A 14,278-nucleotide genomic window follows, 5' to 3' on the forward strand; every position below is an offset into this window, starting at 1 on the left:
AAATTGTGAAATAGACTTCGATTCACTCTTCGTCTCCCCTGTCTCTCTGTCTCTCCCTCTCTCTCATACACGGAGAAAGAACCTTATCCATTCATTTACTAAAAATAAAAAAAGCAATTACTATGTAATAGGAACTGAATTCCGGCGTTGTTTCAAGAGGATTTTCGCTCTGTAAGTTCTCATTTTTCACACTTTTATTTCTTTACTTTCACTTCATCCGTTAAATGAAGAAATCTACACATATCAAATCGTCTCCAGTTTGAACTTTGAATTGGATTTGAATATACTTTGTTACTTTTGTTATCTATGTATTATAGTTCAAGATTTATGAAGTATATTTTCAACGGATTCCATGTGCACTCAAGGAGCGTCAACGTCATCACCGTCTTCTTCTTCAACACGTCGGTGGAAATACGATGTTTTTCTCAACTTTAGAGGTGTGGACACCCGTAATAGTTTTACAGATCATCTATATGCTGCTTTGAAACAGAAGGGCATTTTGACATTTAAGTATGATAAGAAAATTGAGAGAGGAAAAGCTATTGCACGAGAGATCCTAGAAGCAATAGAAGGATCGAGGTTTGCCATTGTCGTTCTCTCAAAACACTATGCAGCTTCAACATGGTGCTTGGACGAGCTTGTTAAAATCATTGGATACAGTAAAGAGATGGGAACAACAGTTCTGCCGGTTTTCTATGATGTGGATCCATCCGATGTACGGAGACAAAGAGGAACTTTCGCAGTGGCTTTTGCTGAGCACGAAGTACGATTTATGGAGAACATGGAGAAAATTGACATTTGGAGAGCTGCTTTGACAGAAGCGGCGAATCTGTCTGGTTGGCTTGTTCAAGATGGGTAATTTCCTAAGAAATTTATTTTATGTTGATATTTAAACACAATTTTCTTTCATATATCATGAAGCATATAAATTGCTATTGACTGATATTTAAACGACAATTTTATTCAAGTTTCTATTGGCTGAAATGTTGCTTTCGGTTAGATAAAATCCTTAAAAGTGTATTTTGACAATTTTATTCACAAACCAATTGTTTACAGAATGAAAATGTTAACATAATTTTTGGAAGTAGAGATTCAAGGAGTTTATAATTGATATTTGTCTGCAGAAATAGAAATTCAAAGAGATCTTCTCTTAAAAGGGGGAGAAAAACATATGAAGCATTTTCCTTTTTCTCTTCAATGATGAAAATCAAATCTCTAATCTGTGCTTCAATTTCTGTTGGCACTAAGGCTTAAATTTTTAGTTCCTCTCCCCTCCTAAAGAAACCTTTACGGCTTTACCTTCTCTTCAATCATTTTACCTGGAATTATTATAAAGCATTTTCAACTTTTTGGTCATCTAAATTTGTGTAATCCATTGTTGATTTGTTATTAATATTTTGGAACTAAAATCGTCTATCCTAGTTTGAGTGTTCCACTATATATTCAATCAACTATAGTGTGCCATTTCTCTGATTTTCGTTTTCCTTTTAAATTTTGGTTACTTTAGAAGAGGGAAAAAAGATAAATGTGTGGTTGGTGAAGCATAAAGTGGAACCCTCAAAGTGGGAAACAACATTTTTTTTTAATTCTTTAGCACTCAAGCTACTTCAGAAGGTCATGAACTTTTATATTAGCCTGTTCAACTTAAAGATATCCCAATGAAGTTTCTCTTAGGAATCAAGGGTGAAATAAGACACCCATTCTTTGGTCAATCAATTGTGAATTAGATTTTGGATTTACTAGTTTAATATTATTTCTAACTTAAGCAATGATATTGGATGATGGCACTTGCTTGCCGCTCCTGATATCTGCTTGTATAATAGTGTCCCTGTTTCTCTCCCTCTTTATCTGCCTCTTCTTTGTGAAGGCCCACATGTTTTGGGCAAGAATGAAAATTTTCTGCCTATAAGTAAATAGCCAAATTTGATAGAGTTGTTTCAGTAAATATAATCATACAATTCTTATATGGGTAGTTGAGTAGTTCTATCCACGTTAGTTCATATTTGTTTGACCAAGGAGAGTATTATCACCCAATATTTTTCTTTATCCCCAATGTTTTATGATTGGTTTAGACTTTAGACCATCACTTAATTATTGTTCTATCATCTTCACAGGCATGTGTCAGAATTAATCCAAAGCATTGTGGAACACATATTACAAAATCTGAGTTCATGTTTCTCAAGCATTACCGATGACTTGGTAGGAATAGATTCTTCAGTGGAAGAACTGATCAATTCGTATTTAGATCTTGGGAACAATGTTTGCATTATAGGGATCTGTGGTATGGGGGGATCTGGAAAGACAACTCTTGCTAGAGTTGTCTATGAAAAGTTTTGTAATTATTTTGAAGGTTCTTCCTTTATTGCTAATGTTAGGGAATATCCAGAAAAACTTGATTTGCTTCATTTGCAACAGCAGCTTCTAGCAGATATCTTGGAGGAAAGAAATATAGATATAAGGAATGTTTATTATGGAATTGACATAATCAAGAGAAGGTTATGTCATAAAAAAGTTCTAATTGTTCTAGATGATGTTAATAAATTGGACCAACTAGAAAATTTGGCTGGAGAGCATGGCTGGTTTGGATTGGGGAGTTTGATCATCATAACAACTAGAGATGAACATTTGTTGGTCCATCATGGAGTACATAAAATATGTAAGCCTAATGCATTAAATAGTGATGATGCTTTAAAACTTTTTTGTTTGAAAGCCTTCAAAAATGAGCAACCTAGAAAAGGTTATATGCAACTCTCCCAGGATGTTGTATCCTATGCTAATGGCCATCCATTAACTCTTGTAAGTTTAGGTTCCTTTTTGTTTGGAAGAACAATGGATGTCTGGCAAAGTGCATTGGACAGATTTAAAAAAATTCCAAAAAGAGAAATATTTGACATACTCAAAGTGAGTTTTGATGGGCTAGAGGAAATGTGGAAGGATATATTTCTAGATGTTGCATGTTTCTTTAGAGGGAAGATGAAAGATCAAGTAATAGAGATATTAGAGACCTGTGGTTTTGATGCAAGAATTGGAATACAAGTTCTCATGGATAAATCTCTCCTAACTATAGAAAACGACACATTGCAAATGCATGATCTATTACAAGAAATGGGTATGGAAATTGTGCGTCGAGAATCACGAGAAGAGCCTGGGAAGCGCAGTAGGTTGTGGCTTCGTAAGGATTTGTTTCATGTATTTATGAACAATACGGTAAGAACATTGGACAAATAACATTTTTTTTTTCAAGGGAAATATTGAATAGATACACAACACAATTTTGTTCAGGAAATTAAGTTCTTTAAGAAAAAAAATAAAATCCAATGTATAAATAGCTACCCAAATACTTAATTCATAAAATCTATAATACAAAAGTCCATTTAATTTCATGTTAATATGCTGACTGTTACCTGTATTTTGAAAATATAATGTGATTGTCACTTATAAAATTTTAAAAAATAAATAAATTTTGAATTCATCTATCATAATATCTTACATTTTGAAAACATAATGTGATTGTGACATTGTTTATATTTTTGAATTGTAGAATAGCATCCTTACTCGTTGTAATGTATGATTCTCAAATGAAAATAACACTTTTACCATATGAATAAAATTTAAATAAAAAATTAAATTGTTTCTAAGGCCTCAATTTGTCAATTTCTCATTCTTCACTTTCTTGGATTTACCAATGGTCAAGAGGAGGTTATATATGTGGAAAACTCAGTATATATATTAGTTGCCTCCTCAAACACTATAAAACTGAAATTTTCTAGTATTCTTAACTTTTATTTTGTGATTTACTGATCCTTTGCTTTTGATTCTTAGGCAACAAAAGCAATTCAAGCAATTGTCCTAGACTTATTTGGAGGGGATGAGGAATATCGGCCCATTGAATCTTATTCTGAAGTTTTTTCTAAGATGTGTAATCTTAGATTGCTTATAATTGATAACGTGCACATCCCAAACGGCCTCAATCATCTTTCTTACGAATTAAGACTTCTTGAATGGCGTGGCTATTCTTCAAAATGTTTGCCATCCAAATTCCAATCAAAAGAGCTTGTTGAACTCAAACTGCGGTTTAGCAAAATTGAATATCTTTGGAGAGGTGTAAAGGTGATTATGTTCTTCAAACTGTCTTTTTATTACTTATCAGCATTTATCTTTTCTTCAGAAGTCTCATCAAATACACTCCCTTTGTATTTGAGCTTCATCCTTTCATTAATAAAAAATTGTTCTAATATATATATATATATATATATAACTAAAAAAATTCATTGTTTAATGCAAGCTAATTATCCTTCTTCTTTTTTTACAGTATTTAGACAAGTTAAAACTCATCGATCTTGAACATTCCATAAGCCTTATTAGGACACCTGACTTCACAGGGGTTCCGAGACTTGAAAAACTATGTCTTAGAGGTTGCATAAATTTGGTTGAGATCCACCCATCTATTGGACAACTCAGTAAGCTTACTGTTTTAAATTTAAAATTTTGTCAATCTCTTATCAATCTTCCAAACAGCATGGATAGTTTAAGGTCTCTTGAAATACTCATTCTTTTGGGATGCTCAAAACTTGCCAACCTGCCAGAGAACTTGGGAAAAATTGAAAGTTTGAAGGAACTTGATTTGACTGGAGCTGCTATTCGAGAAGTTCCCTCTTCCATTAGTTTCTTGATATGTCGTGGATGTGAAAAGCAATTTTTTAAGTCAAGGCTTGACAGTGTGTTCTGCGTTCACTCGTTAAAATATTTAGCACTATCTACAAACAATCTTATCTTTGCCTTACCTGCAAGCATCAGTCAACTTCCGAAATTGGAAGCTCTTGATTTGGGCAACTGCATTCAGCTTCACTCGTTGCCAGATCTTCCATCAAATGTAAGATATATAAATGCCAAAGGTTGTTCTTCCCTAGAACCATCACCAGCATTGCTCAGTATGTGCAATTTGTTGCAACCATCAATTTCATTTTTCAATTGCTGCAAGTTGGTTGAGTATAATGAGGGCAGTGATGGTCTGGCATTTGCAATGTTAAAACGTTATCTACAGGTAATCTACCTTCTCTCTCTCTCTCTCTCTCTCTCTCTCTCTCTCTCTCTCTCTCTCTCTCATTGTTAAATAATATGGTTTTTCTGGTATAGGGACTCATTTATCCAAAAACTGGATTATATGAAACTTCTACCAGAAGGAAAGATAGATCTAGAGCTGCGTTCCAGATAATTATTCCCGGATTGGATGTTCCACAATGGTTAACTCATCAAAGGATTGGGTATTCAATAAGCATAGAACTGCCTCCAAATTGGTGTAATAGTAGGTGGATGGGATTTTCTTTGTGTGCTCTCTTTAGAATTAATTGTTACGGGTATTCAAGTGAAAGATATAGTCTTAAAGGTCATGTGAAAGCCCTTGGCGATATGCCTCACCATACTTTTAAAGTTATTGGAGAGACATCCTTTGAGGTTGTCATTGGGGAGACATCCTTTGATTATAGTGTGTGTCACCTTTGGCTATTGTATTGGTCTCGTGATGACTTGCTAGGTACACATTGGTATGATCTTGAATGCAGTCGGATTAATGTTGTATTTGACAGCAACAGCCCAAGTGTGGAGGTGATCAAATGTGCTGTCCGTTTGATATATGAGCAAGACGTGAAAGAGTTCAACCAAACAATTGCACAAGGCAGCAGTTGTGTCATTACTTCTGAGGATTCAGATTTTGTCCATGAATTTGAAAATTCAGCAGTAGTAAAAGCTACCAAAATTGTGAGAACCTATGATGACAATAACGAAGCAGAACGTAGTGCAAGTTGGGGCTTTCCTGGGGAAACTGAAAGAGGTAACAACCATCTCACTCATCCTTCCTGTTACAAGTATTGTCTTATTTTACAACATTTTCTTTGTAGCTGTAATATCCCAGATTGCTTGTCTATATTTTTGCCTAGATTGGATTGTTTAGGTGTTGCATAGGCATTTACTGGGTAGATTTTGTCTTTACAAACAAATATGAGAAATCTCAATTGTGGCTAGTTATAATAGGGTATTGCATAATTGTGGCTAACACTTTCTTCAAGTTGTGACAAATTATTTCATAGCTAACCTGGTAACATTGTGTACTTCAAGCAGTCCAAATCACCCTAAACTTCTGTATTCTTGAAAATTAACCTTAGATTCTGTCACTTGAGTTCAATGCCAGCTGTCTAAAGAACTTAATTTTTCAGCCTCCACATTATCATTAGTTACATGAAGCCTACTAACTAGTAAAAGCTTACGTAAATAACCCTTGTGGATAATGCAATTCTTGAAAAGGATGTTAGAGATTTAAGTGAGTAAATGGCGTGGCTTTGTGCGTTCCTTTGGTTTTGTCTTCAGCAAGCAATTTTAATACTTTCTTTTTCTTTTTTTGCCTGACCACAAGCGAACTCATAGACCAAAACAAATCACTGGTAATTAAGATGAAAAAGAATCAATAATAGTTCAGTGTCTTTCAAAATCCTTCCCAAGATATGCAACTCTAACAACAAATGTGGGTTTGGCACACCTTGCACCCACAAGTTCCAAGAGTCCAACCTCAAACAGAAACAAGTATCATGACATATGACTCTACAAAATATATAAGTTAAACCCTCAAATACAAATCATTCTAATTCGAGTCCACCAACTCAAACATTACATTTGCATTTACCTATAATAAGAGAAGTTCTTTGCGTATTGACCACAAATCTGGAAATCACACATAATTAACAATGAAGAGCCAAAGCTCAATAAGTAGCAAAAATAATGGAGGTAAGGAAATGCAAGTTTTATTCTTATTAACAGTTTGCAAAACATGCCATATAACTTGGAGAACTGCCAAGTCAAGTTCTATACTTATATTATAATCCTTTCATTGCGATGATATAAAAGAATGGTGGAAACGGAAACGGTGCAGTATAAGCCTTTTCAAAATAAGGCTTCATGAAGCATAATACTCACTTTGAACCATAAAAAATGTCTAACATTGATATTAAACACAAAAACCTATGGCCACATGACAAAGTACCACACACGTGGAGCCTGTCTAAGGTTATGCTCTGCATATGTCCCCTTTTATTTTTCACATTGTATATATGTATATATCATTGATGAATAGAATATATATAAGTTATAAAACAAAAAACAAAACAAAAATCTTGTATTAAGATCATGTCCAAGTGATAGATGGAAGTCATGTTTTTGCATCTGTATCAATAGAAATCTAATGGAAGTTTCTCTGGTTTAAAAAGGAGGGGGGGGGGGGGGGGTGTGGCGGGGATTAAATTTATTATAATAATCAATATTATTTACTTAAGTTCAAAGAATTCAAAATTATAACAAATAATTAGTCATTACTAATAATATTTTTCTATTTTCTGTAAATTTGTAAGTAAATATTATATATTTTGGTGACTTTGGTTTTACAAATGGAAAAGGAATTCTCTTCCCTTATTGTGATTTTCAATACTGATTGAAAGAATGTAGTCATGATCCTCTCGAATATAGAAAAAGAAAATTCATTCTTTTTGTTGTAAAATAGCAAAAGCTCAAATTACTAAGATTGATTGTGAAAATATTTTAGGGTTGTGAAAGATCTTCTAACTAATAATAGGAACGAAAAAAATTAATCCAAAAGAAAATAGACACAAAACACCAAGATTTACGTGGTTCAGCAATAGCCTACATCCAGGGGCGACGACAAACAAATTTCACTATAACAAATTTGGGATAATAAAAATTTGTGTAGAGACACTCTCACAAATCAAAATCTCAAATACACCCAAATAGCTCTCTCTCACAAATACAAAACCAAAGAACCAAATACAAACCAAAGAACCAAACATAAACCAAAGAAAAAAAACGTTCACAAACACCAAATACCAAATACCAATTGCGCACAAACTAAAGAGAGGGCCACAAAGCAAATCCAAAAGTTGCAACTCACCAAGAGAGAGCAAATCATCAAACCGCAAAACCAAAACCAAGCGGTAACAAACCTCTCTCACTATTCCAAATTGCAACCCACAAATATCAAATAAACAAACAAAGAGAGAGCCTTTTTCTCACACACTCTCATCTCTTTCTCTCTAATTTTCTGTAGTAGCACTATGCATATATAGGAGACTTGAGTTGGCTAGTATATCCAAAACCAAGAAGGACTAGACTTCTTTTCCACACACAAAAGGAGAATCACTCCTATTCCAAATAGAACTCAAAATCAAGTGTTAGACAAGACTTCTAATAGAACTTGATAACTTCAAACAACAGTAACTCAAAATGAATAAAAATTCTTTATTATCCAAATCCAACAAGGAGTCGAACTCCTAATTCAAGCCATATTCTACAAATCTCCACCTTGGCTTGAATTCCATCAAGCCTTACAAACGAAATCTAGTAGACCACCAAATGCAAATCCTTAACAAGTCTCCACCTTGACAAGACATCTCCTAAATCACAACTGCAAAACACTCAATCAAATTAGAGCCTAACCAAAAAAAAGTGCAAATTATCCAAATCCACTTCCAAATGCGCCAATGGATGCCAAATGCACCCAAAGATGGTGTCAAATCCAAATAAGAGTCCAAAACAAAGTGCATATCACAACAAACGAAACTTCTCCGTTGCCACCACCAAAGCCCCTACGGGTTAATTCAAATTGCAAATACCCTACAAGTCCAAGCAACGCTTGAAATTGTGCAAAGGTTTAAGCACCATGTCACCACCAAAATTAACATTCTTGGCCAAACACAAACGAATAGCGCCACAAGCTTGTCTATTAATCTTTTCCAAATCCTTGTCTGACATCCCTTCATGTTTGTCTTCCAAAGTAATATCCAACTCTTTTTGGACCAAGACATCCATAACTTCGCATTGCCACATGCCAAAGTTTTTCGTTCCATCAAATTTCTCTACTTCAAATTTGGCATTAAAAACCATCGTCCTAACTGCCAAAGGTTTTGCAGAATACTTTGACAAAGCTTTTTCAGAAGAATACGCCGAAGATTTTGTAAAATAGCGGAAGCTCAAAAAATTAAGATTGATTGTGAAAATATTTTAGACTTAAGAAAGATCTCCAAACAAACAATAGAAACAAAGAAAATTAATCCAAAAGAAAATAAACACAAAACACCAAGATTTACGTGGTTCCGCAATAGCCTACATCCACAGATGACGAGAACAAATTTCATTATAACAAATTTGGAATAATAAAAATTTGTGTATAGACACTCTCACAAATCAAAATCTCAAATACACCCAAATAGCTCTCTCTCACAAATACAAAACCAAAGAACTAAATACAAACCAAAGAACCAAACGTTCACAAATACCAAATACGAATACCAAATACCAATTGCGCACAAACCAAAGAAAGAGCCACCAAAAAGCAAGTCCAAATGTTGCAACACACCAAGAGAGAGCAAATCATCAAACCGTAAAACCAAAACCAAGTGGTAACAAACCTATCTCACTATTCCAAATTGCAACCCACAAATATCAAATAAACAAACAAAGAGAGAGCCTTTTTCTCACACACTCTCATCTCTTTCTCTCTAATTTTCTGTAGTAGCACTATGCATATATAGGAGACTTAAGTTGGCTAGTATATCCAAAACCAAGAAGGACTAGACTTCTTTTCCACACACAAAAGGAAAATCACTCCTATTCCAAATAGAACTCAAAATCAAGTGTTAGACAAGACTTCTAATAGAATTTGATAACTTCAAACAACAGTAACCCAAAAGGAATAAAATTCCTTTATTATCCAAATCCAACAAGGAGTTGAACTCCAAATTCAAGCCATATTCTACACTTTTTCCCCTTTCCTTGCTACCAACTACTGAGGGAGGTTTTTATGTATTGAATAAACATTTTTCTGTATTGGATGCATATCCATATTGGTCATTGCAAACACGGTTGGATGTACTCTTAGGTACTCTTAGCATGTTATGTAATTCGCAATCGCATAATGAGGGTTGACCCCAAACTCAATTGTGGAAGATGTAGATCTAGATATACAATTTGAATTTCAGAATTATAAGGTCCAACAAAAACAAAGAGAAGTTTAGGAAGAAAATAGAGAATGGTTAGTGAAAGAGATGAAATATGCCATGCCATGCCGTGTGGGAAAATTATAATGTTATGTAGAATGAATAAATTTTCTTTGTATAGGTGGCTATGTAATGTGACTTTCTAGAACTTTCTTCATTAAAGTCTATTATGCGTTTACATTTCATGATTGATGATAAAATTTTCGAGTGGACATGAAACAGAGTTTTCACGTTATTTTTTGTGTTGGCCTGCTGAATTTTGATTTCACTTCTTGTTCTTGTAAGTGTAGCAATGGACAAAACAAAGGATGAGGAGAAGGAAAGTAAAAGCGAACAATTTAGGTGGTCAAAACCAATGCAATATTTGTTAATTGAGATACTTGCTAATGACGCTACTAAAGGAAATAAGCCATCCAATACATTTATGCCTGGCTCATTAGCTCTAGCAGCCCAAACAATTAGCGAGAAATTTGGGGTTGAATGCCGACCTAATCATGTGGAGAATTGTCTTCTAACCATTGAAAGCATTTGGAGTACAATTACACAACTTCGTAATAGAAAAAATACTTTTGGATGGAATGATAATCTGAAAATGATTACTTGTGAAAAGAAGGTGTATGATGAGGAAGTAATGGTATGAAGCATATATTCATCATTATGTAGGTCTTATATTAGTGATTGATCTCTTCCTAACTATTTGTTTTTTCCCCTTTTTCTTTTTCTTTTTAAAAAAAAAAAAAACAGGCACATCCAGATCATGAGCAATATTTGAACAAGAAAATTGAGATGTTTGATAAGATGGCTCTGATTTTTTGTAAAGACATGGCAACATGGAGTTCTGCAAAGTCTTTTTGTGATATTGATTCAAAAAAAATGATTGTTGACTTGGAGTTAAATGATATAGACATTGATTTTAAGAAGGCATCAAAAGGGAAGCAAGTTTGTTCTTCAAATGCAGATTTTTCTGGAGTAAGCTCTCATAGAAAAAGGAGTTGTTTGTACCAAGATTCTTATTGTGATAAGTTTTCCAAACAACTCCAAAAGGTTGAGCTAGCAATAAAAAAACTCAAAAAAGATCAACTTGATGTGAATGAGCTTTATGAAGAAGTTATGAAGATAGAAGGGTTTGATGAAGTTATGCTTGCATCTGCTTTTGACCATTTGGTGGATAATGAAAACGCAGCAAAGGCATTCATGGTCAAGAATGCTAGACTCCGAACATTGTGGTTACAGTGTTTCTTTAACAAAAATGGTAATTGTGGGAATTAGATAGTAAATGTTTTATTCTCTAAAAAGATAGTAATAGTTTAAATTTGTACAAGATTTTGAACAAATAAATGATATTATAAGAGTACTCGCATCAATCAATGTATAATAGTTTAAGGGGTAAATTTTGCATATTCAACACCAAAAATCACCCACATCAGCTCACGTAAAATTATGCAAATTTACATTCTAGCTATAGTAATTGTGTAAATATAAACCGCTAATATTTCATGTGCATATCAATATTTTATTTATTTCTCTTCTTTTTTTTCTTTTTTTTTTCCTCTCTCCCCTCTATTAAAATGGAAAAATAAATAAATAAAGAATGAATATTATATTGAAATAGAATATAGAATAAATAATTTGATATGGCAATAAACTAATTTTTTAGTTTGGCCATTTGTTATGTCAACAATTATCACCCAAGAGATAACAGCACAGACTAAATTGACATGACACTGAAAAATTAGAAATGAAATTGATCATGGTTAGGGGCCAAATTGAGATTTGATGTAAATGATAGAAATATTATATTGAAATAAAATGTAGAATAGATAATTTGATGTGGCAAAAGACTAATTTTTTATTTTGGTAATGGTACAGACTAAATTGACATGACACTGAAAGATTAGAGGTCAAATTGACACAATTGAATGGTTAGAGACCAAATTGAGATATAGTGCAAAGGATAGGGACCAAATACGTAATTTATCCTAATTTGATTTTAGTGTTTTTGAAAAGTGATTGTATATAGAAAAAATAAGTTTTTATACTAAAATAGATAGGAATGGTAATGCACAAGACCATCAAAATGACACAATGAAGCCGACTTAGCAAGAGCATAGGCAGCACCATCAGCTGCACTTCTCACCCAAGCAAAGCTAGCTTAAGGGGTGGAACCAGAAAAATTGAGAATATCCTGCCATACTCCTCTGTAGAACTGTTAGAGTGGCTTGCATTGTTGGTGGCTTGACATTACAAGCCAACATTGGATTTCTCTTTGTAGCCGAAATAATGGAAGACTCCATTGGCAATAAATGCTTTCCATTATCTTTGACCAAGCAAGTTTCATGTGCTGAAACTATTTCTATTAGAAATATGTGATTAAAGGTTTGTTTGGGATCCATTTATTTTGTTAAAATTGAAAACTTTTTGTTGAAAGTATTGTTGATAAAGGTAAAATTTAGCTAAAATAGTACAGTGAGACCTGTGAATAGTATCAAAATATGCAGTGAGGCCCATAAATAGTAGCAAAAATAAGCTGAATAGTAAAATAAGCTGGCTTTTTAAGCTCGAGCCAAACGCACACTAAATGATTAAATTTACCATATCCCAATAGCTTAAATTTTTGGAACAATCAGTAATTTAACATGGTATTAAAGCAGGAAGTCCTAAGTTCGATCTCTATCTCCTCCAAGATAGTTTTGGCCCACACGTGAGGGGGAGTGTTAGAAGTATGTGATTAAATGATTAAATTTACCATATCTCAATAGTTTAAACTTTTAGGATAATCAGTAATAACAATTTCCAATTCGATTGAACCTCTGGTTATAAATAGAGGTGGAGAAGAGTGGTATTGGCTATGTGTGTGCACCAGAAAAAGGAATTTAAAGTGTTCTGCAACTATTGTCTAAATACAATAGGGTGTTCCAAAGGTGTATTTAAGGGTTGGGCTTGTGAGATGGCCTTCAAGCAATTGTTATAATCTCCAAATTATAGTGAAATTTTATTTCCGCTGCCTTCCGTGAACGTAGGCATATTACCTAAACACGTAGAATATCATGTGTCATATTTCCTCCTCTACTCTTTCTTGCATAAACAGATTATTTATTTTCACAATACTTACACATCAAAACTGTTAGTTTTTAAACCTCTGAAAACACAGTTTGTTTAACCTAATTTAATAGCCAAGTTGTTACTTAGGTCAATAATGTAGATTTAAGTTAGACAATCATCAAACATATCATGTAGCCGAATATGTAAATAACAGAAGATATGATAATCCAGGAAAACTAATGAAACAATCTAGTTTCAAGGTAAAAAAACCTAAGGGGAACGATCCCAAAAGAGCAATCCACTATATCAAATAAAAGTTTACAGTCAAGAATGTACCATTCGTAGTAAACTTAACTAAGATTATCCAATCTAGCTCTGAACCCCTCAGACTTCTTTGATGTGGATCTTCTCCAACATGATTCTCTAGTTCACGTCTTTAATCTTTAGTTTGCTTGATAGCTAAAACTTAGGTTGCAACTTTCTTCCACCGATACTAGTAATATGCGTGTGATCTCTAGTAGATGCTTGAAAGAGTAAAAGGTACAAGAACCTCTCAGATATCAAAAGAGTAGCTCTCCAAGACTTGAAAAACGTGCTTTAGGATTTTTCCTTATATACCAAATAAGTTTGGATTGAAACCCTAACATTTAATGGACTGTTGGGCTAAATTAAAATTCGACAGATCTGTATCTGAATCGATCAAAACTTCCTCTCAATCGATCGAGCAAGTCAACTTTTCAACTCTTCTTTGTACAGCTTGTATGTTCTTGAATTTTGACATATATCACTTTGAGCAATGTCTAAATCATTTCATAGATATTAAGATCTATTCCTAGACAAGTTTATGTACTCAGTTTGCCAACATATAAAGCATTTAGAACTTAAACATTTATTTCTAAATATTTAGAACCTAAATATTTATTTCTAATTATTTAGAACCTAACAAGAACAATAGTAAGGTCACGGTGCCATCAAAACATTCTCTTACTTTGTGGCCTAACTTCCCACAACTGTCAAAAATCCGCTAACTTTAAATATTTGAAATACACCCATAGGTTAGGAAGGTTTTCCCTTGGTAAAAAGAAACCTAGCAAGTACAAAGAGCAAGCTACATCGAGTTCAAAGTTTTTCCATTCCATATTTCATGTAATCTACATCTATATATTATTAAAAGCTGAAGC

General features: G+C 33.6%; 2 protein-coding genes across 6 annotated transcripts in view; one reads left to right on the plus strand and one right to left on the minus strand.

Annotated features, from left to right (window-relative positions):
• LOC126699301 (disease resistance protein RPV1-like) lies at positions 1–11,430 on the plus strand. Of its 4 annotated transcripts, XM_050397029.1 has the most exons (9): positions 2–171; positions 318–855; positions 2,115–3,207; positions 3,823–4,110; positions 4,313–4,460; positions 4,587–5,044; positions 5,137–5,830; positions 10,346–10,689; positions 10,800–11,430. In XM_050397029.1, the coding sequence occupies exons 2-9, from the start codon at positions 353–355 to the stop codon at positions 11,322–11,324; spliced, it is 4,053 nt and encodes a 1,350-aa protein (XP_050252986.1). In that variant the 5' UTR covers positions 2–171; positions 318–352; the 3' UTR covers positions 11,325–11,430. The 4 variants fall into 4 exon arrangements, with proteins under 4 accessions (XP_050252987.1, XP_050252988.1, XP_050252986.1 ...); XM_050397028.1 differs by having other exon boundaries at positions 4,313–5,044; XM_050397030.1 differs by lacking the exon at positions 10,346–10,689 and having other exon boundaries at positions 1–171; positions 4,313–5,044; positions 10,800–10,960.
• LOC126699303 (TMV resistance protein N-like) overlaps positions 7,945–14,278 on the minus strand; it is a 21,517-nt gene continuing 15,183 nt past the window's right edge. Inside the window, exon 9 of one of the 2 annotated variants that reach the window (XM_050397034.1) lies at positions 7,945–8,202. In XM_050397034.1, the coding sequence (XP_050252991.1) occupies positions 8,141–8,202 (62 nt within the window). In that variant the 3' untranslated portion in view covers positions 7,945–8,140. Of the gene's footprint in view, positions 8,203–12,878; positions 13,085–14,278 lie in introns of those variants that run through there. The other variant, XM_050397035.1, reaches the window with a different exon arrangement.

Source organism: Quercus robur, chromosome 9 (genome assembly GCF_932294415.1).
Source record: "Quercus robur chromosome 9, dhQueRobu3.1, whole genome shotgun sequence".
In the NCBI taxonomy this organism is placed as follows: domain Eukaryota; kingdom Viridiplantae; phylum Streptophyta; class Magnoliopsida; order Fagales; family Fagaceae; genus Quercus; species Quercus robur.